This window comes from Cavenderia fasciculata (assembly GCF_000203815.1).
Source record: "Cavenderia fasciculata unplaced genomic scaffold Scf_Dfasci-F-a-25c12.r2-5, whole genome shotgun sequence".
NCBI lineage: Eukaryota > Evosea > Eumycetozoa > Acytosteliales > Cavenderiaceae > Cavenderia > Cavenderia fasciculata.
Window position 1 is genome coordinate 3,700,909 of NW_004457729.1, and position 22,680 is coordinate 3,723,588.

General features: G+C 37.2%; 6 protein-coding genes across 6 annotated transcripts; 4 read left to right on the forward strand and 2 right to left on the reverse strand.

Annotated features, from left to right (window-relative positions):
• Positions 1 to 1,656: 1,656 nt before the first annotated feature.
• DFA_01816 (uncharacterized protein) lies at positions 1,657 to 4,540 on the forward strand (the record flags this gene model as incomplete). The annotated part of the gene is made up of 3 exons (XM_004359724.1): positions 1,657 to 2,091; positions 2,855 to 4,259; positions 4,464 to 4,540. The coding sequence occupies 3 exons, from the start codon at positions 1,657 to 1,659 to the stop codon at positions 4,538 to 4,540; spliced, it is 1,917 nt and encodes a 638-aa protein (XP_004359781.1).
• Positions 4,541 to 5,308: 768 nt separating this feature from the next.
• On the reverse strand, positions 5,309 to 6,379 carry natA (N-acetyltransferase; the record flags this gene model as incomplete). Its single annotated transcript, XM_004359725.1, has 5 exons — positions 5,309 to 5,483; positions 5,615 to 5,717; positions 5,881 to 5,978; positions 6,093 to 6,250; positions 6,356 to 6,379. The coding sequence occupies 5 exons, from the start codon at positions 6,377 to 6,379 to the stop codon at positions 5,309 to 5,311; spliced, it is 558 nt and encodes a 185-aa protein (XP_004359782.1).
• A 266-nt stretch (positions 6,380 to 6,645) lies between these two features.
• DFA_01818 (SAC3/GANP family protein) lies at positions 6,646 to 9,402 on the forward strand (the record flags this gene model as incomplete). Its single annotated transcript, XM_004359726.1, has 5 exons — positions 6,646 to 8,388; positions 8,478 to 8,681; positions 8,761 to 8,890; positions 8,963 to 9,176; positions 9,240 to 9,402. The coding sequence occupies 5 exons, from the start codon at positions 6,646 to 6,648 to the stop codon at positions 9,400 to 9,402; spliced, it is 2,454 nt and encodes an 817-aa protein (XP_004359783.1).
• A 194-nt stretch (positions 9,403 to 9,596) lies between these two features.
• On the forward strand, positions 9,597 to 11,286 carry DFA_01819 (uncharacterized protein; the record flags this gene model as incomplete). Its single annotated transcript, XM_004359727.1, has 4 exons — positions 9,597 to 10,291; positions 10,352 to 10,678; positions 10,743 to 10,967; positions 11,250 to 11,286. 4 exons carry the CDS (start codon positions 9,597 to 9,599, stop codon positions 11,284 to 11,286), a joined length of 1,284 nt encoding a protein of 427 aa, XP_004359784.1.
• Positions 11,287 to 11,472: 186 nt separating this feature from the next.
• On the forward strand, positions 11,473 to 12,655 carry DFA_01820 (uncharacterized protein; the record flags this gene model as incomplete). The annotated part of the gene is made up of 3 exons (XM_004359728.1): positions 11,473 to 11,718; positions 12,033 to 12,387; positions 12,471 to 12,655. 3 exons carry the CDS (start codon positions 11,473 to 11,475, stop codon positions 12,653 to 12,655), a joined length of 786 nt encoding a protein of 261 aa, XP_004359785.1.
• Positions 12,656 to 12,890: 235 nt separating this feature from the next.
• Positions 12,891 to 22,421, reverse strand: DFA_01821 (putative E3 ubiquitin-protein ligase; the record flags this gene model as incomplete). Its single annotated transcript, XM_004359729.1, has 5 exons — positions 12,891 to 17,866; positions 18,245 to 19,239; positions 19,318 to 20,109; positions 20,193 to 20,388; positions 20,477 to 22,421. 5 exons carry the CDS (start codon positions 22,419 to 22,421, stop codon positions 12,891 to 12,893), a joined length of 8,904 nt encoding a protein of 2,967 aa, XP_004359786.1.
• Positions 22,422 to 22,680: the final 259 nt, after the last annotated feature.

A 22,680-nucleotide genomic window follows, 5' to 3' on the forward strand; every position in this document is an offset into this window, starting at 1 on the left:
CCATCAATCAATCAATCATTCCATTTCAAACTCAAAAGTCAAATCTCTTCCATCCCTCCTATCCCTGTATTGAGAAAACGAAAAGGTTTGTGTCTTTGTGTGTTTGTGTGTGTGCAAAGGTAGGGTTAGGGTTCTAGGGACAAGGCCCTATAGGCAACGCACTTACCCGAACCAATCATGACACAGATCATCACCTTGCCCAATCATTGGAGGGGGTTTGTAAAATTCAATTTATTTATTTGCAGGCAGGAACAAGAAAGAACCAGCAAAACAGAAAGAATAATCTGATCAGATGATGTTGTGAAAAACGGATATTAAAATATTTCTGTTGTAGAAAGTGCACCGAGTAAGGACGGATCTAACTATAGATTACAGATAAAGATAGTGTTTATGGTCTGTCTTATTCTATTCTGCACAGACAGAACAACAACCAAGTGTCTTATCATTATCAATCAATCCATCATAATCTTAAATCAATCATTTATCATCCATCCATCCATCATCCAACTACTACTAGAGTTCCATCCATCATTATCACAAACAAAGAGATTAATTAGATTATTAAAGAGTATATACTTTCTTTCTTTCGTTGGACGCCCTCTCATCAGCATCAGCATCAACATCAACAATCGTCCAGAGCAAATATTAAATATTAAATATTAAATAATAATAATAATATCCCAATCAAACGACCTTTGCTTACTAGTCGATTCCACCAATCGTCATCTCAACCCAACCATCACTTCCTTCTTTATTTTGTTTCTTTTTTTATTCATAGGGTATATAAATTCAACAACCACACACGCACAGTACAGTTTATCCTTCCTCCTTTCAATCACTTCACTTACTTGTACATGTATTTATTTTGGTATTACGAGATCTCATAATTGTTATCGATCACCCCCAAACCGTCCATCCCCATTTTTTGATATTTTTTAGACCTTGTCCCATCCTATCACCCTCTACTTGAAAATTAATTTATTATCAAGATTTAACAATCACACCGACCTCCTCCTCCTTCCTAATTTATAAAATATAAATTTATAATATATATTGTTGTTTGTGAGAGAAGAGGACCGTCCGTCAGTGGTTAGTTAGCTCAATCGAACATAGTTGCTTTAATCTTTTTGTTCAACATCTCACCCATCCATCATCAAGATATTCTTTCTTTCTTTCTTTTTGTCTTATTACATATATACTATATCATAGCAGCACAGCAGTACGCTCTATTCAGTTTCCAACTTTTTCCTCCCTCCCTCGCGCTCTCATCCTCTCGTCCCTTCTTTTTTGATATTTCCTTTCTTGGTCAATAGATACTATCTTCGCACAAAACTAACGAATCGTTTACTACTACCCGCTTTTTCTTTCTCATCTATCTAACAATCTCCAGACAGATTCTTGTTTGACTTAAATCACGTTTTTTAAACCTCTGACCAACCACCAAAGAGATCTTTGCGCGCGAGCCCTTCCTTCTCTCCTTTTCTCACACTGTTGCCGTGCCGCGTACACTCTTTAAGAAAAGCACAAGCAAGCAATCCATCAAACAATTGGTTTTTTTTTCGTCGACGACCCCAATCTGCAAACACAGCTGACACTTTTGATCAAAAAAAAAAATATCTTACATCTCACACCACAGTTGTCATAATAATACAAAAAATGAACTTGACCAGTCAAACCGAAGACGTGACGGTGCCATACAAATTGCCCCCCTCCTCTGCGTCTATGGCCGGTGGTCATCATCTGTCGTCAGAGACATCATCAGACAACTGCCGTGCTGTATCGCCCTCCTCTTCTGTATCGATGCAGACCAAGAACAAGCAACAACTAACTTCACCATCCTCATCATCAATAATAACCAACCATAATAACAAGCGCCCTTTTCATGTACCAACCGATGGCGCATCACCTTCAGACTCACCTGTTACGTCACCTCGCAATCCATCACCCACACCCAACCAATATAACTCCCAACACCATCAACAACAACATAGTGCCCCTGATCTTGGAGCGCATCAGCATCACCAACAACCATTCAAAAAACAAAGAGACTCGCCAACCTCGGCTATAACCCACGCCTCGAAATCTCATAAAGTATGTATCTTCTCGTTTCTTGTCTCTTGTTTCTTTGTCTACTACTGCTACTACATCCCCAACCCCGATGGATGGTGGTTCAATAGATAGAACCTCCATCTATTTTCGTTCGATCGTTGGTTGGTTAGCACCAACAAGTGTTTGAACCGTACGTGCACTCGTTTGGGATGTCAGTGTCAAAAGAGGGGCTGTGGCCTCTCTCTTTTTGCCCCTATCTCACTCAACCCATCCTAACATCTTGATCTTTAGTGCTGTGATCACTCACTCAACTTACTCACTCTCACGACACACATTGAATGAATCACGGAACACTCCCTCTTTTTCATTTCTCATTCATCGTCGTACTCCACGATTCACTTTTTTTCAGATAGACACCTTCCTATCTAGGCTCGAGCCTTAAGACTTAATTAATATTGGCCACGGTTTTTTTTCCCTCTGCTTCTTTGCAACCACCCCACTGCTTCTTTGCCCATGGGTATACCCAACCAACCAAATGGGGTTATCTAGATTTTAATTCTGTTCTATATAGGTGGTGGCCGACTCTACTCTCATTTTACGGGGAGCCAACCCTCCAAGTTAACAAACCAGCGCTGCTGTGTGTGTGAATCAATTTAGCTTGTACCCTCCGTCCCTCCCTCCCTCTTTCCAACTCACCCCCCTTTGATTGGTCGACCATGACATGTTGTTGTTGTTCATTTAATTAATTTAATTTATTTATCTTTATTATTATTATTATTATTATCTTTCTATTCTAATCTTTTAGGCAGCTTCACCAACACCAACATCGTCTTCATCAGCCTCCTCTGCACCACCAACAACAGCAACAACAGTTTATGGAACGGCTCTTAGTATGCTAGTATCGACCGCTACCTCCTCTGACAATACAACCACCCATCACCACCATCACCATCATATAGCCTTGGATGAAATGTCGTCTCCTCCAACAGTGCACCACACGACCATTTTACCACCGTTGGGCGGCACCACAAAGAGAGAGATTGGCAGCGGTAGCAGCAGCGGTGGATTGTCATCTAATCTCCTTGGACTATTGGGTACATCGGCCGAGTCATCTGACATTATTGTAAATAGTGGTTTCATCACCAAATCATCATCTTCCTCTTCCCCAAGAGTTGTCGAACAACAACACCAACAAAAGGGTCAGTCCCAATTATCTTTATCAAATATTATTTCTACCGCTACGGCTGCTGCTGCTGCTGCTGGCCAAGATTGTGACAGTGCCAGTGAAACTATAACTCTAAGTAAATCAAAGGTTTTGGAGATTGAAAAGGAATTAAATAGTCTCAAGAAACAAGTTGCTCAACAACAGCAACAACAACAACAACAACATCAACAACATCAACATCAACAACTACACCAACAACACCCAATGTATTCAGCTCAAGGAAATAATATTGTTTCCGTTCCACTCCTCAACTTGAACCAAGCTCAACAACAATCCATTAATAATATTAATAATGGTAGTAATAGTAATAGTAATACGCCATCATCGTCATCGTCTGTGCCTCATACTCCGACCACGTCGAGTCAGGTGTTGCCACTGTCCCCAACATCTAGCCAGATTAGAGACTTGGTGACCAAGGAAGCACTGCGTATCAACGCAGGTCTCGTCGATCAGATCCGAAGCACCACACACAAGCTCGAAGAGTTTACAAAGTATTTTGGCGAATTCAAGAATGCAGTTGACAATCATTTGTTGATGCAAGAGGAACGATACAGACAAATCTACGCTAAAATGGTCGAGTATGACCGCAGCATATCCTACTGTACCAATCAATTACAACACCATCAACAACAACAACAACAACAGGCTCAAGTACACCAATTACAACATCAACAACAACAACAACAACAACAGGCTCAAGCACAAGTACATTACCAACAACAACAACAACAGGCATCACAATCTGTACAACAACAACAACAACAACATCCACACCACCATCATCATAATCCAGCAGCTGTTCCACAAGGTGGTAAATCACCATCTATGGTTGGAGGAGGAGTAGGAGGAGGAGAACAGTATCCACCAATTGTATATGGTAAAATGACTCAGGGTGGATATCCTGGTGAATCACATCATCCACATGCCTATTATGAACCTTCTATTACGCCAAGAGGGGGTAGTGGTAGTGGTAACAAGGATGGTAGTATATCTCCGCATGCCATATCACCCCAGCTCGGCTCGGTTGGTGGTCGTCAAGGCCCACCCCTCCAATCGCAGCCCGACAAAAAGACACTATTACAACTCAAGCTCCAACAAAAGATTGATAGTTCGTCAGTGTCACAACCACAACCTAGTCAAGGCTCCAGACAACCTCCTATCCCTTCACACCCATATTTAAATTATGAAGGTCATGAAACTCCCCGTGGATACTATTACCATTCATCTTCCTCATCATCTGCCGGTCACCCATACTTTAATCAATAATCAATCCAACCCAACCCAATCCAACCATATTTCTTCCTTCACATTCACTGCAACTGTTCTTTTATTACTTTTTCTTCTTCCACATTCATTCATGAATATTTATATTGTTGTATACTAGTTGTTTTTTTTTTCCACACCAACCTTATTTTCTTTTTTTCCACAAACACATAACCATAACATAATCTTAATAGTTAATAATTAATAATAATAATAATAATATTAACATTCACATTTGCTAGTATAAATAATAATAATAATAATTGAATTTCATCCTACTTTCATCCATCCATCCATCACATCACACATTACATCACTCATCACACACTACTACTAACTCACAAACAAACAAAACAATCGCATCACATCGCATCGCCATTAACTTTTTTAAAAATTAATTAATTAATTGGTTCAACCAGTCATATTAAACCAGGCTGTAGTATTATTAAAATAGTCGTCTCACATCATCTAATCACAATCAATCCAACCACCCGAAGGTTTCTCAATATTAACAAAACAAATCAAATCGCTAACCCAACCCAAAACAAACAAAACTCTAAATCAACTAATCCAAACAAAACAAAACAAACCAAACCAAACCAAACATATAATATTGTAAAAATAATTCCAAATAAATTGTTCTAGTATCAACTTATCAAAATCAAATCAAATTGATCTTGATATCTTATTTTTAAAATATATACATATAAATCCTTAATATTATTCTTATTATTATATCTTATTGTTCTTATTATTATTATATTATATTATTTATTTCTTTTTACCAGCAGCCTTTTTGGCAGCCTTTTTGATAGGTTCTGGTTTCTTTTCTTCTTTTTTCAAATCTTTATCTTTAATTGTCATTTCATGCTCTGGCTTTAATGCCAATGTCATTGAATATGCATCTTCTTTGTCTCCATAATATTCCTTTTCAATTTCTTGGATCCTAAAATAATAATAATAATAATAATAGAAATTAATTAATATCAATCGAATGAAGGATGGATCCAGATCCAGGTTATCCCATTGTTTTTTTCCATAAATAAATATATGTATATATATATTTGTGATCCATACTTGAATTTCAAAATTTCATGATATAATGTGAATGCAGCTCTGTTACTCTTACGAACGTGAAGTGATACTACTTCAGCATCAAATGTTTCAACCAATGCAGCTTCTATAAAAGAGAGAGAGTGAGAGAAAAAGATGGCATTTGTTAATATTCCACATATATCATCCATTGTCATCTCTATTGTCCTCCATCAATCAATCAATCAATCAATCAATCAATCAATCAATCAATCAATCAATCAATCAATCATTTTAATATCTAAACATACGAGCTTGTTTCATAAGTTTAGTAGCTACACCAAGCTTTCTATGTGATCTTAAAACTGCCAACGATGTAATATGTCCTTTCTTTGGATTGTTTTCATCACTAGCATCAAGAAGAAGAAGAAGAAGAAGAATCATTTGTTAATATCGATATTACGCTGTATAGTTGATGATCTATTCTATCCTCTTGTCTATAGTCTAGTTTCACAACACCTACATCTTTGCTAAAACATAACCAACGAGTTTGTTACCTTCATCTTCAGCGACAAAAGAGAGTTGTGGCCATGTAAGATGATGATACAAGTAGTATTTCATTTGATAGTTTTCTGGTAAACAGGTAAGATTTGCATTTTGCATAGCAAGCAAATCACTGACCTATAACATTATATATGTAAGGAAGGAAGAGTGTAAGTCTAAATTGTGGTCATATTGTTTATCTCTTTGCTCTAACTATCTCTCTCATTCTCTGCTGCAACATACTTGACATGGTCTAATTGAAACCATTTGTGTATATTAGATATATATGTGTTATATATATATAAAGAAAGAAAGATCAATCAAGATGACTATGAGATACTCTCAGGAGACGTACATCAAAAACTAAAAAAAAAATATTAAAATAAAAAAGGGGGTGTCATACATCTGAGAGTCAATATATAACAAAGATGTATGACACTCATTGATGATCATTAATTTAATTTTAGGCATACATAGATATATAAATATATATATATTAGTATATATATATTATTTTTAAAATACTTTAAAGGATGTTAAGTGGGAAATCTTGGGTTGAGATTACTGAAGAGGATGAAGAAGAACAACAACTAAAAGAACAACAACTAAGAGAACAACAGCAACAACAACAAGAACAATATGGTGGTGATGACCAACAAGAAGACTCATATGAAGAACAAGATGAAGAAGAATATGATCAAGATCAACAGCAACAGCAAGAACCACCACGTCATGGCCAGGGTGGTGGCGGCACCCAAAGATTTGATAGAAGAGATAGAGGAGGTCATATGCAGAAAAGAGGAGCAAGAGGAGGAGGGTTTAGAGATGACTATGGAGGTGGTGGTGGAAGAGGTGGTTATAACCATCATGGTAATGATAGAGGTGGAAACCATCGAAATAGTGTCTTTAACAAATCTCCAATGAAACAACAACAACACCATCATGTAGGTGGTGGAGGAAGAGGAGGAAACCAAAGAGATGGTAGAGATAATGATAATAATCATAGATCGTCACCGGCACCATCTCCAACTCCACAACGCGTATATAGAGATTTTGACTCACCATTTGGCAGCCAGGAATATTCCATTCCAACAGACCATGCGTCTCCATCACCTAAACGTGATAAAAGAGATTACAGCGACAACTATTCATCATCATCATCGCCAATTGACAACAATAGATTCAAAGACAAGAGATCAGATCAACATCATGATAGTGGTGGTGGTCGTAAATCACAACAATCGTCATCTGGTGGTAGATTCGATTCTCCTTCTCGTGATCGAGATAGAGAAAGAGAAAGAGAAAGAGAGTCTCCATTTAGAGATCAACAACAAAGAAATCAGAATCATTCTTCTTCTTCTTCACCAAATTTCAAAGGAGGTGATCTCAGAGATACAATTGTGAACCATCATCAAGAAAGAAGAAATCATACCCCATCAAAATATTCTGATAATTCTAGAGATGATGGACCGTCACCATCACAATTCAAGGGTGATCTAAGGGATTTGATAAACCAAGAGAAACGTGATCATCGATCGTCTCCATCGCCATCACCATCGCCGTCACAATTCAAGGGTGACCTTAGAGACTTGATCAACGAAGAGAAAGAAAAAGCAAAATCACCATACAATACACCAACCAAAACACTCGACCAACGATTCAGTTCAAATTCACCATCACCTGCTGCTGGAAATAATAGAAAAGTAAAACAGTATCACCGTGATGAAGATGAAGAAGAAGAAGTGGAGGATGAAGATGAGGATGAAGAAGAAGTGGATGATGAAGAAGAATTGGAGGAAGAAGAAGAGGAAGAAGAAAAAGAAGATAAAAGAAAACCACAATTTAAAAGTTATAAAGATAAGATTAGAGAAAGAGAAAAGGCATTAAAGAGTGAAAAGGATCGTGTATTATATTCCCCAATTACACGTGTTCAACATACCGATACACGTGATTTATCAACTCCACCACAACCACGAAGAAGACAACTAGAGGAACTAAGTCCATACGCTTCTCCACAACCATCACCACAAGTTAGAAAAAGTAACAACACAAGAGGCTCTGATCAAAAATCTCATACTCCACAAAAATTAGTATTTGATGCATCTGATACACCTAAAACGCCACCATCAACTTTAAAACAACAACAACCAAAGTCAACACCACCTCCATCACAACCTAAAAAAGAACAACAACAACAACAAGGGGAGGATGAAGATGAAGGTCCAATTGTTGGAACTTGTAAAGAATATGAAAAGAAATATTTAAGATTAACTACTGTAAGTAATTAGTAGTTGTAGTTCTAGTATTAGTATTTATTTATTTATTTATTTATTAATTTATTAATTTAATTATTTTATTTTAATAGAAAGCAGACCCAACAAAAGTTAGACCTCAAAATGTAATGGAAACATGGTTACCAATGTTGGTTCGTAAATATAAACAAACTCGAAATTATGATTATACATTGGATCAAATGAAATCAATTAGACAAGATTTGGTTGTTCAACATTTAAGAAATTCCTTTACTTTGGAAGTTTATGAAACAAATGCAATTATTTCTTTGGAGAATGTATGTATACATAAAAAAAAAAAAAAGAATTGAAAAAAGAGATTGATTAATTAATTATCTTTTTTATTTTATTTGTTAGAATGATTTTCAAGAATTTGGGCAATGCTTATCACAAATTAAAGAATTATATTCAAGTCATATACTAAGTAAATACATGTACGAATTTGTATCTTATGATATCTTGTTTACTATTTGTTTTAGTCCCGAAGGTAAGAATAGAAAGAGAATACAAACGTTTTATCTAAACATATTAATTAATTTTATTCTTCTCTAAAAAAAAGATATCGACACTTTATTACCAATTTATAACAAATTTAATTTATTGGAGAATGAACTGGTAAAACACTCTTTCAATGTATCAAAGGCAGTTGTAACCAATAATTATTGTCAATTCCATCGATTGTACTGTACATCATTTAATCATCAAAAATATTTGTTGGACAAGATATTATCAACTAAATTTAGAGATAGTACTTTTGGTCCAATTATTAAATCGTACGAAAAAAAAAACAAATAGATACAAATGTACAATATTAATATATTTATTATTTATTTTAGGTTTAAACCATCAATTCATTTTAATCTTTTGGAAAAACATTTATCGTGTATTTCAAGGGACCAACTTGTCAATTATTTAAATGAAAAGGAAATGGTTATAGATTTGGATAAAGAGCTCCTCATGCCAATCAAAAAATCACCAGTTCCACCACCACAAAAATAAATGGCAATTGTATAATTACTAAGAAATATAAGAGATGGATAATCTAACAAATTAATTTTATTTTTTTTAGATGATCAATCTTTTATCAATTTTATTTATTAAAATTAAAAAAGGGGATAAAGGAAAGAAATTTTGAATGTTGTTCTTCTTTTTTTTTTTTATTATTTCTTTTCAATATATATAGGGAGATAAAAATGACCTTAACAGAATCCTCTGTTACAAATTGGATTAATGGTTCTTTTCTGGGCCCTATTTCAAAAATCATCAAAGAAATTGAACCAACTTTAGAAAAGAAGATTCAATGCTCTGACAATACCAACAAAATTTTACCTTTAATGGAGAGAGAAAATCAAATTAATGAAATAATAACGATGGTCAGGGGAAATTTGAGAATGCTTGAAACTAGGTTCTGGTCTCCAGCAAGATATGGAAGGATGGACTTGAATATACCTGCTTTAATCGGAGGAAAAGGAATTGGAAAGACTACACTTGCAAACGAATGTGCAAGAAGACTCTCTGAATCATGGACAACCATCTTACCCAATTCGACCTTCTTTTCCTTATCGTTGGACTTTAAAAATGAATATGCCATTACAACAGATGACCTTGAATTAAATCACGGAACGATCATTGGTATTCGATTTGCACACTGTTATTATTTTAAATCAAAGGGCTATTCTTATGACTTTTTGACATTCTACAATTTGTTAAAAGCAAAGAGCCTACTTCAATACTTTTATATCGATCAAGTGATATTTCAGATCAAACACGAAATTGGATCAGATATTTTTTTCTTGTTACATCTTGATGAAATTCAATGTCTTTTGGAGTATGAAGATCAATACAAGTTGAAAGATATCTACCCAGGAGGTTTATCAAAAAATCTTTTGTATGCCAAAACAGACAACATTTTGTACAATTTTACTGATCAAACTTTTTTTTTATTTAGTCAATCGATATACACATACTTTTCAAGTTTATGCGGTGTAGTAATCCAGCCAATAGTTTCTGGTACATCAAGAATAGAATTGCTTATAAGAGTAAAGGATCCAACAAATCAATCCTTTGGATTTGTACAAGTTGATTTATTGTCTCCACAAGCTGTATTTGATTGGATAAATACGTATTCAAATCTCAACAAGGATTGGATGACAAACAGATTTATACTCCAAATGTTACAAGACTTGGGAGGATTACCGTTAGCAATTGTTTTCTTTTTAGAATACATCTTTAGTAGTGATTTTAGTAAACAAAAAGATTTTTTTTTAAATCAATAGTATGTAAAGAACAACATATACTTATATTTGTTACCTAATAATTTGATCATTATTTTTTTTTAGTCAATCATTTGGATACTCTCAGGCATTCAATCATATTGCCAAAAAAATTGATGAACATTTGGGAATTGGAGAATTACTTCTAGATAACAAAGAGGTATTCACAAAGTTGTTGGGTTACTCGATTCGAGGTACTTTAATTTCAGTGAACCAGCAACAGGATATGTTTTACAATCTTGAATCAAAGGGACAAACTTTTTTGGAGAAAAGGGGAGGGTTAGATGAAATGTATCATGATTATCATCCCAAAATGCCACCCCTCTTTTTATCTATTTACAACAATTACCTCAGGCTGTTCCCAACACAATTTATTTGTGTGATGCCTCGAATAAAAGAGGGCAAGCATATTTTGCAAAAGAGAAGGGATAGAGAAGAGCATCTATTACCAAATGATTTGGAGAGTGATACACAAGACATTATTAAAAAACAAAAGAAAGAAAATATTAGATTTAGTTGAAAATAAATTGAAACAAAAAGGATCAATTTATATTACTTATAAATTTTAAAAAGAAATACAATGAGATTGGAAAATAGTGATTTAGAATAATAATATTGATGAAAGAACACATAAAACTCTGGTGACCAGTCTGGTGGACCCCTAATATTGGTATATAAATATAATGTGAATGACTAAGCCCTTTATAACAATGTATTCTACCAAAACATTTTTAATATCTCTTTCTCTGAACAAGCCCAATGTTGAGCCGCTCACTCTTAAAAAGATAAATAGATAATGAATCAACCACAACAGCAACAACAATTATCACACTATTTAGATCAATTCATACTCGGTTTATTATTCAAAGAGTGTTCAATAGATGATGGTATAACGAGATACTCAAATGAAATCATATCATTGGCAAGTGTTTGCAAGAGATGGTTGAAAGTGATCAAGATTGCTTTGAGTAGGTTCGACTCTAAATCACATTTTCTGAAATACTCTTATTTAGCTTTTATTACAGAGTCATTCAAGAGAATAGTAAGAAACCAACTGATTTTTGGTGTGTCCATCTGCCAACACTCATCAAAACGGTCGGTTATCTCGAGAGAAATCGAACATTTGCTACATTGTTTACATCATCGATACGGTCATTAACCATTTACAATCGTGAAAAATACCATGATGCCAACAAAAGATTTTTGTCTCTGCCAATGCCATCTTTGGAGTGTTTGCAAACCAATGAAAAAACGGATATTCTGGTTTCCAATCACTATTTGGAATCGATCAAATTCTCAATTTACCTATATCAGGGTTGGTATTCATACCTAGTCTGATTCATTTGGATATTAGAGAACCGAGACTATGATCAATTCAACTTTGGATCTGAAGTCACGATTCCAAGCAATCTCATCGACATCAGTGACGAACATGTTATTGGGAAATCAATTTCATTCAAAGCATTTGTTCAACGGCATTCAAAACAACTCAAACAAGTACACTGTATTGACTTCGACCAAGATTGGATCGACATATTTCCACTGACAACATTGACTAGATTGTCATTTCAAATTACAAGTCTGCCCAAAAGCACACCAATATTTCCACCGACTATCGAATACCTTTCTATTTCAGAACATACTATAAATATAGATCATGGCCGTATAGATTTCAATGAATGGAAATTGGATCAATTACCAAGACTAGTTGGTTTTTATTGGTGCCATGTATATAAAAAAATGTATTAATTTCTTTCAAATTAATCAATGGTTCATCGAGTCTTAGGATACTAGAATATAGCGGTGGAGTCCGAACAACTGAATATGAAGAAAAAGATTTCTTTATTCTTTTCGATTGTATCTCTGCAAGTCCAACATTCAAACATTATACTCAATTATTTGGCCTGCCGTCGTATACCAAAGAAATCAAACAATATGTTCATAATTACCAACAAAGAAAAGAGGGAAAGAGACTTTAATAGTCATCAATATTATTAAATCACTATTTATATTTGTATATTTTAATTAAAAATAAGTATTTAATAATTATTATTTGTGTTTATAATTTCAACATCAATGTTGATCATCGCTGCCAATACTCTATCTGTTTGAGAATGTCTCTTTGGGATAAAAGAAATAATACTATACAGTTATTTTTATTGAAAAATGGGATAGGGAGAGATTATATTATATATGAGGTCTCATGGCAATTGTTTAATGGAAACCAAAACCAGAAGAATTTTCAGTGATGGCAATCTTTAACATTTTTTCTAGTTGGTCTTGGGTATCATATTCAGGAATATCGATTTGATTAAAGCAAGTGTGAGCTGTGGGCAATCTATGAGAGTTTCCTCTGATTCTGTGGATTTGGAATTTTTGTGGACCGGACATGCCGACGAGTGCCTTGAAGCCGTCGAGTGGCACCTTTGTCGTACCGGTAACGAATTGAAGGAGGAGAGCCTTTTCTTCGTTTGATAGCTTTTCGGCAACGACATTCCAGAACCAGTTGATTTGTGGCGACTCTGCAGTGTACCCAGTGTATTCAGTGTTGGATTTGAGATCGTCGATATCGATTTCGGGAAGACCAGAAATTAACAGTTCGAGTTCCAATTCGTTAAAGATGGATATCAACTGCTTGGGAATGAGTTCATGGAATCCTTCCAAAAAGTTGGTGATTTGTTCCTTGATCGAGTTGGTCATACGAGCGTGAGCAACAAGACGAACGTATTCATGTTTGTTTTCTTCGGTCACTGGGATGTTGGCACCGTTTGGTTTGAGATCAATGACCTTGGTGGAATCGAAAATATCAATCTCTGAGGTAAAGGTGAGGTCGACAACATTGGTAATGTCATTGTTCAACATCCATATAAGGTTCTTGTGGAATTGTGGATCGATTGCCTCCATATCAGTCACGGTGATTGGTAGACCGAGCATGTGTTTGTAGAAACTACGAGTAAAAAAGGCATCGAGCATTTGACCGTCGTACAATGCCTTGCCAATCATACGACCAACAAACTTAAAGTATGAGAGATGGTCGGGGTTGATGTAGCTTTCTGGGTTGGGTTGGAAGGTGACATTGTCGGCAGCCGACACCTTGAACAGTGCATAATTGGGGTTAAACATCTCGCGAGACAACACCAAATACCATTCACGCAATAATCCACCAACATCAATACCTTCTTCACCAGAGAATTGAATGTGCAACTTGCCCTTGAGTTCATCGGCAGGACGCATTCTAAGTTGCATATAACTGTCTTCAAAAATATGGTTACGACGAATCTTGAGACGGATGGTATTGGCACGATCCTTTCTCGATTGGAAGTACTGTCTAAAGTAGGTTCGTTTGTTGTCAAAGTCGAGGAACTTGGGTACCTTGAGTAAAACCGAGAATGAATTGTTCAACAAGTTATTGTCTTGACGAATGAGATCGTTGATGAGGTTCTTGTTTTGATCAACAAACTCGTAGAAGCGTATGGTCTGTTGATCGACCATGGGTGGGGTATTGGTCGAGGCTAGAGACGACAAGGAACCAGACGACAATGAGGTGGTCATCTGACTGAGATTACCACTACTGCTACTACCGCTAATAGACTGTGTTGGGATTTGTTGAGCACTCAAACGCAAGCCGGTAAGACTTGGCGATGATGGCACAGTATTATTGGCAATCTTTTCTGGATGTGGAGAGTTTAACAAAAAGTAGATTTCCATCAATGGCAATATCAACGATGACATTGGTACATTGGCCAACTTTTTATGTTTGGTCAACTTTTGTTTGTTTGACATTGCTGGTTTGTTGTTATTGTTGTTGTCAGTCATTGAGGCACTGGCATTTGGATCTTCCTTTTCACTAGTATTGATAAATGTTAAAAATGATTTAATAACATCCCAAAGTGCTTCAAATTCTCCATTTTTAAAGTATTCTCCAATTGTTATATTCATTGGTGGTAATGAAGTAGTCGTAGTTGTTGTGGTGGGAGAAGAGGTTGATGTGGCGTCAGTTGGTTGAGTTGGTTGAGCTGGAGGTGATTGTGGTTGAGCTTGAGCTTGAGCTGGAACTGCAGCTGCAACAGCAACTGGAGGAATTGGATTTGGAATTGGTTGACCTCCTGGTAATTGAGGTGGTTGTAAATTATTAACTACCAATGGTGAATTTACAGAAGGTGGGGTTGTACTCTTTGAATAATGAATGATCGAATTGATGGTTGTGAGTATTTGCAAAAGATTAGATTCCTTGTTTGATGATGGAAGGTACATTGCTACTAGGGTGGCAGGTGACAAATGTGACGATGTAAACAATGATTTGAGTTGGTTCAAATGTTTGATGACCTGTCCAACAAGTATCTTGACATTGACATTTAATTCTTCCAAAACTACTGGACGACTCTCTTGGGAAAGTTTGATTAAAAGTGTGGCTGGCTTGATATCATTTGAATTGCTATTCAACATTGCTTCGATAATGTAGCTCAAATACTTTTGATCAAATTGAGGAAGCTTTTGTTTTTGCAAGATTTGATAGTCGACAATCATTAAAATGATTGATACCAACTTGTCAATGTTGGATGTCTTGGTGATGATTTCCTTGTTCTTGATGATCGAACACAACTTCCACAGTGGAAGTGTCGACTTGGTCATATCTACATCCTTTTCTTTACCCTTTTTCGAGACTGGTTCTGGGAATGGTTGTTCGGTGAGCATCCACTTGACACAGTTTGGATTGTTGTTGAGTAGGTTTTGGATAATATCGAGGATACGACGGACAACCAATAGAGGTGGGTGCTGACACTCGTCAAATACACGTGATTGTTTACCCTTGATGGTTGCATGGAACGGATCTTCCAATGGCGACCAACGATAAGTGTCCGAGTAGACAATGTCTGGATTCTGCTTGGTATGTGCAGACGAGTAATGAGACGACAATAGAATCTGGAAGAATGTGGTCATGAGATGGTTTCTACTCTCGGTAAATGTACAAATCTGTTGGAGAATCAAATAGAGTTGTTGACGATTCCACGATTGGTCGAGATAGAGTATCTTGATGAGTGGCAAAAGATTCTCGTGACGAACCATCGATCCCGTTTGGTTGGGGACGCTCTTTGCTTTTGGTGCAGTCTTTGACGATATTTGTCGCATGGGCATGCCAGCTGGTACACCACCGAGATTGTTGGCCAGTCCTGCTGGGGGTACTGCACGAGCATAGGCACGCTCACGGAGTCTAACAGCCTCGGCATGGAGCTCTGGTGGAAGGGTCGAGAGGAATGCCTCTGGTTGACTGAGCAAGATTTCCTCTCTGAGATCGGGTGGCAGTGTAGCCAAAAACGATGCATTATCCATTTCTTGTGCCATCTCAATGTTGGCTGGAATCACTGGTACTCTTCTAGACATGATAATTCTTTCTTGTTCAAGGATTTCTTCTTGGATATCATTTGGAAGTGTTGTAAGCAAGTCTCTAGTAATGACAAGGTTTGGATGAGCTTCATGTAATTGATGAAGTTGGGTTGATAATACTTCCAATCTAAGATCGGGTGGTAATTCCATTAAAAATGCTGGATCAATTCCTAAATCAACTGGTTCAGCTGGAACTGGAACTGAAGTTGAAGCAGCAGTAGTAGTAGAAGAAGAAGAAGAACTAGATTGTTCATCATTTGTTGTACTAGTAGTAGAGGTAGAAGTAGTTGTGGTGGTTGTAGTAGTCGATGAAGATGAAGATGGTTCATCATTCATTTCAACTTCTGTTGAAGGTGGTTGAGGATTAACAACATCTGCAACGGGAACAACTACATCTGATGAAGTTTGTTGACTTTGTACAATTGGTGATTGAACTTGTACTATTGGTGATTCAGTCAAAGATGTTGGTTCTTCGGCCACCTCTTGATCAACATCCATTTGATTGCTATTTCTTGGAGAAACAACAGTTGAACTATCGGTACTAGTTGGAATTGAAGTAGAAGCCAATTGTGGAGATGGAACTGATGGAGTTGAAGCAGTTGGAGAAGATGTTTGTAGTGAAGGGGATTGAGATTGCAATGATGCTGAAGGTGTTGACTCTTCTGTAGTGGTTTGTGGTGGTGGTGGACTAGCACTTGATTGTTCTTCATCTTTTTCTTTTTCAGCAGCCTTTTCAGCAGCTTCTAATTTCTCCTTTTCAGCCTTTTCAGCCTTTTCCTTTGCTTTGGCCTCCTTGTCCTTGAGTTTTTGAGCAGCTTCTTCTTCTTTTGTAATCTTGGTCAATAACTTTACCAAGTCTGGTTCAAACGACACTGAATAGGCAATGAGCTCATCATGGTTGCTGCTTGGCACTGCGTTTGATATGGCTGAGCTGTTGGCGCTGATCAACCCACCACCAAGGTTTGGAGCTTGGATAATGGGACGACCGCCTTCACCAACACCTATGCCAAGTGGACGGAGCAATTGATTGATGGCTTCGAAATTGTGTTGATTCAAATGGTTGGCATTGGCAAGACTGTTGAGTTGTGCAAATATAGGATCATTGTTTAAAAAGTTGATGATATTGGCACGTTCTTGTGCAGAGGCGTGTGAGAGATTCTCAAAGAGCGATGCATCGATTCTGTCGTCTTCTTCGTCAAACTCGTCGTCGATGAGGTCTTCTTCATCGTCGCCTTCTTCGCCATCGACCACTTCCTCTTCGCCATCGTCTTGTTCGTAGAGATCGTCGTCGTCATCGTCGTCGTCTTCTTGGTCCATTTCGTCGCTCATAAGATCTTCATCATCTTGATCGTCGCTCTGACTGCTGTCTTCCTGGAACCCATCGTCGATATCCATTTCATCGCCGTCAATCTCTGCTTCGATGATGAGGTTGTTGCCACCGTCGACACTGAGATGATAACGGGGATGGTGCATGCCCTGCAACCCTGGATTTCTCGAAAACAGGCCACCAACACGCATCGGGTCAAATGCGTGCTCGTTGCCCATGGGTGCATACCCATACTCGGCCAATGGATTGGACGCGGCGGCAGCACTGCCACCAACCGATGGGAGATGCAACGAATCTCGACTATTTCTGAAATAGGTTTCAAAGTTGCTTGAAGGCAACTCAAAGATATTGATGAGATTCTTATTGTCGTCGCTGGCAGGTGGTGCAGAGATGTATTTGGTCAAGTGTCCAATCGCTTGCAACAACGAGATGACCAGCAAACTACCCTTTCCATTCATGAGGTCAATGTCGTCCATCACTTCGAGCAAAATGTTGATCATGTCATTCTCAATCATTGTCTTGAAAATGTCGTTGGAGCACATGTGTGGTGGCAGATTGAGAATGAGTGACACCAAGCTGACGAGATATGTCAGTCTGGGTAGATCTGTGCGGTCTTGTCCAACCGACCGACGCTCACGATGGATATGGGTAAAGTGCTTGGCAATCAATCCAATCAATCTGTTTCGTCCACGTTCAGTTCCCAAGAGCGAGGTGAGGAATAGACATGCCGACAAGTGAGTAGACACTACACCTTCATGTCCCTGTGGAATGAAATGTTCAATGACATGGTCCAACAAATCGGTTTGTTGAGCGTCCTTGTACTCGAGTATAATGTCGTGGAACATTGGTACCATACACAATTCGCACATCAACTTTAGAATATTTGCTTTACTAAAGACTGGTATTGATGTTGGTTTTTTCGAACTACTAGCACTACTGCTAATATTATTGTTGACAGTTGGTTCTGGAGACAATAAAGCTTTAACAATGACATCTGCCAATTTTACGATATGTGGGAATCGAGCATTCTCGCTAAATGGAAGAGGAGGTGGTGGTGTCTTGGCAAGATTGATGGCATTGTTTTGGGTCATTCTACACAGATCGACACTTGCACGTAGGAATATAGTTGGATTTGGTACAATATAATTGGCAAACAATGTCAAATAGGTCTTGGGTGGCATTCCCTTTGAGTACTTTGGTGAACTGAGGGTGTTACGAATGACAATCTGGTCGAGTTGGAGAACATTCATATTATCGTCCATTGTCTTTTTGATAATATCCGATGAAAGTGTGTAAACCTCTCTACTTGGTGTAACAACCGACACTCTTTCGGTCAACGTTTCTACACCACCACTATTGAGGAACTGTACAGACAAACCATGATTCTCGGTAAGTGCCTTGATAAGTGAGAGCAACGATACATCAAGACTCGAAATGGCTGGGTGATTCTGGTTGTTTGATAATCTAAGCAACTCTAAGCACGTATCTAAAAGATGGCTCTTTTCATCATCCACTTCTTCCTTGCATTCCATCATCTTTTTCTCTTCTGTTTCAAAGTCATAATCGGCTGGCTTTATACATGGATCTCTAACCAAATCGTACATGACACACAATAGATTATTCCAATCTGATATTTGTTTTACCAATTCAGTGTCGTCTGTTGTTGTTGATGTTGATGGTGGTTGTTCGGTAAATATAGTTTGAGCTTTGTTATGAACAATATCAGTTAAATATCCCAACAATATTAATAACAATCCCTTGTCCAAATATAATTGATGAACATCAGTGACACTATTCAATTTCTGAATCATATTGAATAAATATCCTAAATTCTTTCCTTGATTTTCATCACTAAAAAAATAAAAGAAAAATAAAAGGTTAATAATTATTGACAATAATTACAATATATACTTTTTTGTTGTTACATACTTTGAAAATGATGATTGAATTTCAGATAATAATCTATCGACAATTTCATCTTTAATTTCAGGTATCTTTGAATCCTTTGCAATATAAAGAATCATTTTGTAGATTGTATCAACCAATGAAGAATTTTCCTTTAAATTATTCAATAACTTCATAGTATTATCCAAAAGAGTTGGTTTGAGATCTTGTACCAATTTGGCAATAGTAACCTTTTCTTGTGGTGGTGGTTGTGGAGTGACTGGTGATCTTGGTGATTCAACTTTTGGTTTTTCCTCTGAAACTACAGTCTCTGTTGTTGTTGTTGGTACTGTTTCTGCTGCAGCAGGTACAACTGCTGGTACTTCTCCTGCTGCAGGTGCTACTACTGCTGCTACTGGTACGGGTGCTACTACTGGTTCTTCAATATATGGATTTGTAAGCATCCAATCTGTAACATGTTCAATATTATTTGATTGAAGGGAACGCATTCCATTGACAATGTGTTCTCTTACAAAGCCCATATCGACGAGCATTCCAATAGTCGATTCACTTGGAGTGAATACAACAGGAGTAGAAAACTTCTTTCTTGGTTGTTGTACAACTGGTTCTGACAATTCATCAGCCTTGCTAACAAACAAATAGACAACTTCGAGAATTGCCTTTTTCAATGGCAACGTTGATAAATCATTCATATACCAAAATCCAGAAATATTACTCATCAATGTTGGAAGAATCTTCTCAATGATTTGTTTAACCGTTTGTGATTGAGTTTTAATTGTTAATTGATTAATTGATGATAAAATTAAATTTCCTCCACTAAATATAAAATAAACAAAAATGAAATGATTAGTAAACTTGAAGACCCTACTAATTGATTACTTAATTCTTTTATAACTTACGATTTGATAGCAGAAATTAAATGAGTATCATTTTGATTTGATTGATACAATGATAATAATTGATTTAAAATATCAAAGAAATGAACAAAGAATTGAGATTCATACAATGAATTGATTAATTGTGGGAAGAATAACTTTGATATTTCATCAAATATTATTGTAATATAATCTGAATAAATTTCTTGATTAAATGTTTCTATAATTAAAAAATAAAAAAGAAGAAATTAATATCTACCTTTATCTATCTTTATCTTTGCTATTGTTTTTTGATTGTTATTTTTTACCTTCAGGTTTCCATTGTACCCAAAATAATAAACTTTTAGAAATTGTTTTGATAAGTAATTCTGATTTTGAATCTGTTGAATGGTCACGTTTGTTGAATGGATTTAAACTTTCAACAAAATAATGTGAAAGATATTCCAAATCATCCAATAATCTTTGAAGCATAAATTCCTCTTTAACCTGTGGTGCTGCTGGTTGAGCATTAGTAGTAGTAGTAGTAGTACTACTAGTACTATTATTATCATCTAAAGATTCAGGAATTACTTCCTTTTGTTTTGGAGATTCTTTTTCCTTTCTTTTACCGGTAAGAGTTTGAGATGGTGGTGAGTGTGGAATTGTGGTAAAACAAAGTGAATTCTTTGGAGACAATTTCTCCCAATACAATGATCGTTGCAAGAGACTGAGTGATCCACTGGCCTCGACACCAGCTTCACTAGCCCATTCATCGAGTACAGATACTGGAATATCATCTGGATGCTCCTTGATAAGACTGGTGAGGATTTGAACCAAAGCTCCAATGATTTTGACGGTTGTTTGGATGCCATCCTTGTTTTGTACCTCTTCAGGTACCCAGTCACGAATAATTCTCGATTTTCTCCACATTGAAATACTATCGAGTTGTGTAAAGTTTACATTCAATGCCTTGATAATTGCCTTTAATACTGCAGATGTATTGTTGATGGAAAGTGACTTGAATATTAAAAGATTACGATTAAATGCATTGGTAGTCGAGTTGGTACTAGCAGAACTACTATTACTATTTGTATGTGGAACCTTCATTAAATCGATAATGGGAGCACTTGTAAACAATTCAATCAGTTGATCCAACCCTCCTTGTTGGATAAAATGACGATCCTGCTCACTATTGGCAAAGAGATTGGTTAAAAACTTGGTGGCCAAGGTGAAGACACCAATGTTTTGTGTTTGCAATGCACTATTGCTCCAATCCAAATTCTTGACATCCTGTACAAGACTGATGGTTGCTACAATGGTCGATTGACGCAACTCTTGGTGGTGACGCAACAAATCGTCGAGACCGGCACCAATCATACCAAATGTACGACTGTTGAATGACGATATGTACTTGGGTGACGAAAAGATCTTTACAAACTTGTCCAAGTACTTGCTATCAACCAACATGGTCTTGAAATTTTGATTCAAACAAAATGAGCTCAACATTGATGGTATAGTATAAATGACTTCTGAATTTAACTCTTGTTGTTTTGAAGAAGAAGAAGAAGAGACGGCTGATGGTTGATCAGAACTACTTGATCCCATTTCAACGTCATTATCCTTGTCGGTTGGTTTGATGCCGAGAATGGCGTTTGTACCATTGACAATATAGTCAAAGAGTGTTTGGATCAATCCTCCAGATTGCAATGCTGTAAAACATGTTGGTTCATTTTGGATGAGTTGTGTGGGGAGCAGGATGGCCTGGTTGATGGTGGATGGCAAAAAGTGCAATGACTCGGCCAGAATCTTTTTGATAATCTGGATCATCGCGCTGTCGATCACCTGGTTGAGGATGGTTCGTGGTACACCATTGCTGCTGACGATAGGGATGAGCAGCTTGAGCATCTCGTGCACAATGACACACTTTTTCTTGTTGACACGTGGTGGATAGTCGACGCCAAACAAACGCTCGTCAACGCGACTCACATCGTCGCTGATGGTGAGGTTGAGCAGCTTCTTGGGAGGTGACACGAGAGCGGCTGCAGCAGCTGATGCTTGTGCCTGTGACTGACGCTTCTGCTTCTTTTCGAGGTGTGCTTTGTACTGGTTGAGGTAGGCGAGACGCTTGTTCTCGACAGCGAGCTCTTCCTTGACATCTTCTACAACAGGCAGCGATGCAACGTGAGCAACCTCTTCACCGAGCCCGGCAATACAGTCCCGCAACACATCCTGCTCACCAACAATCTCAATATTGGAGATCTTGTAGTACATCATAGTTTGGAGGATCTTGAGTGCCGTGATTTGCACATTCAAGCCAAACAGGGTGGTTAGACGCAGTCTGAGGATCGGCAACAACGCCTGGAAGATGCCACTGGCATGCACCAAGTTCTTGTTGGTCGACGCGATATTGTAGATAAATGTAAACGCCGACTTGATAAAGGCGGTCGAGTAGTTTCCAATATTGAGGGGATCGACCTCTCCCCCGACAATCGACACACACTTGCGCACAACCGCTGCAAAGAAGCCGGCTGGA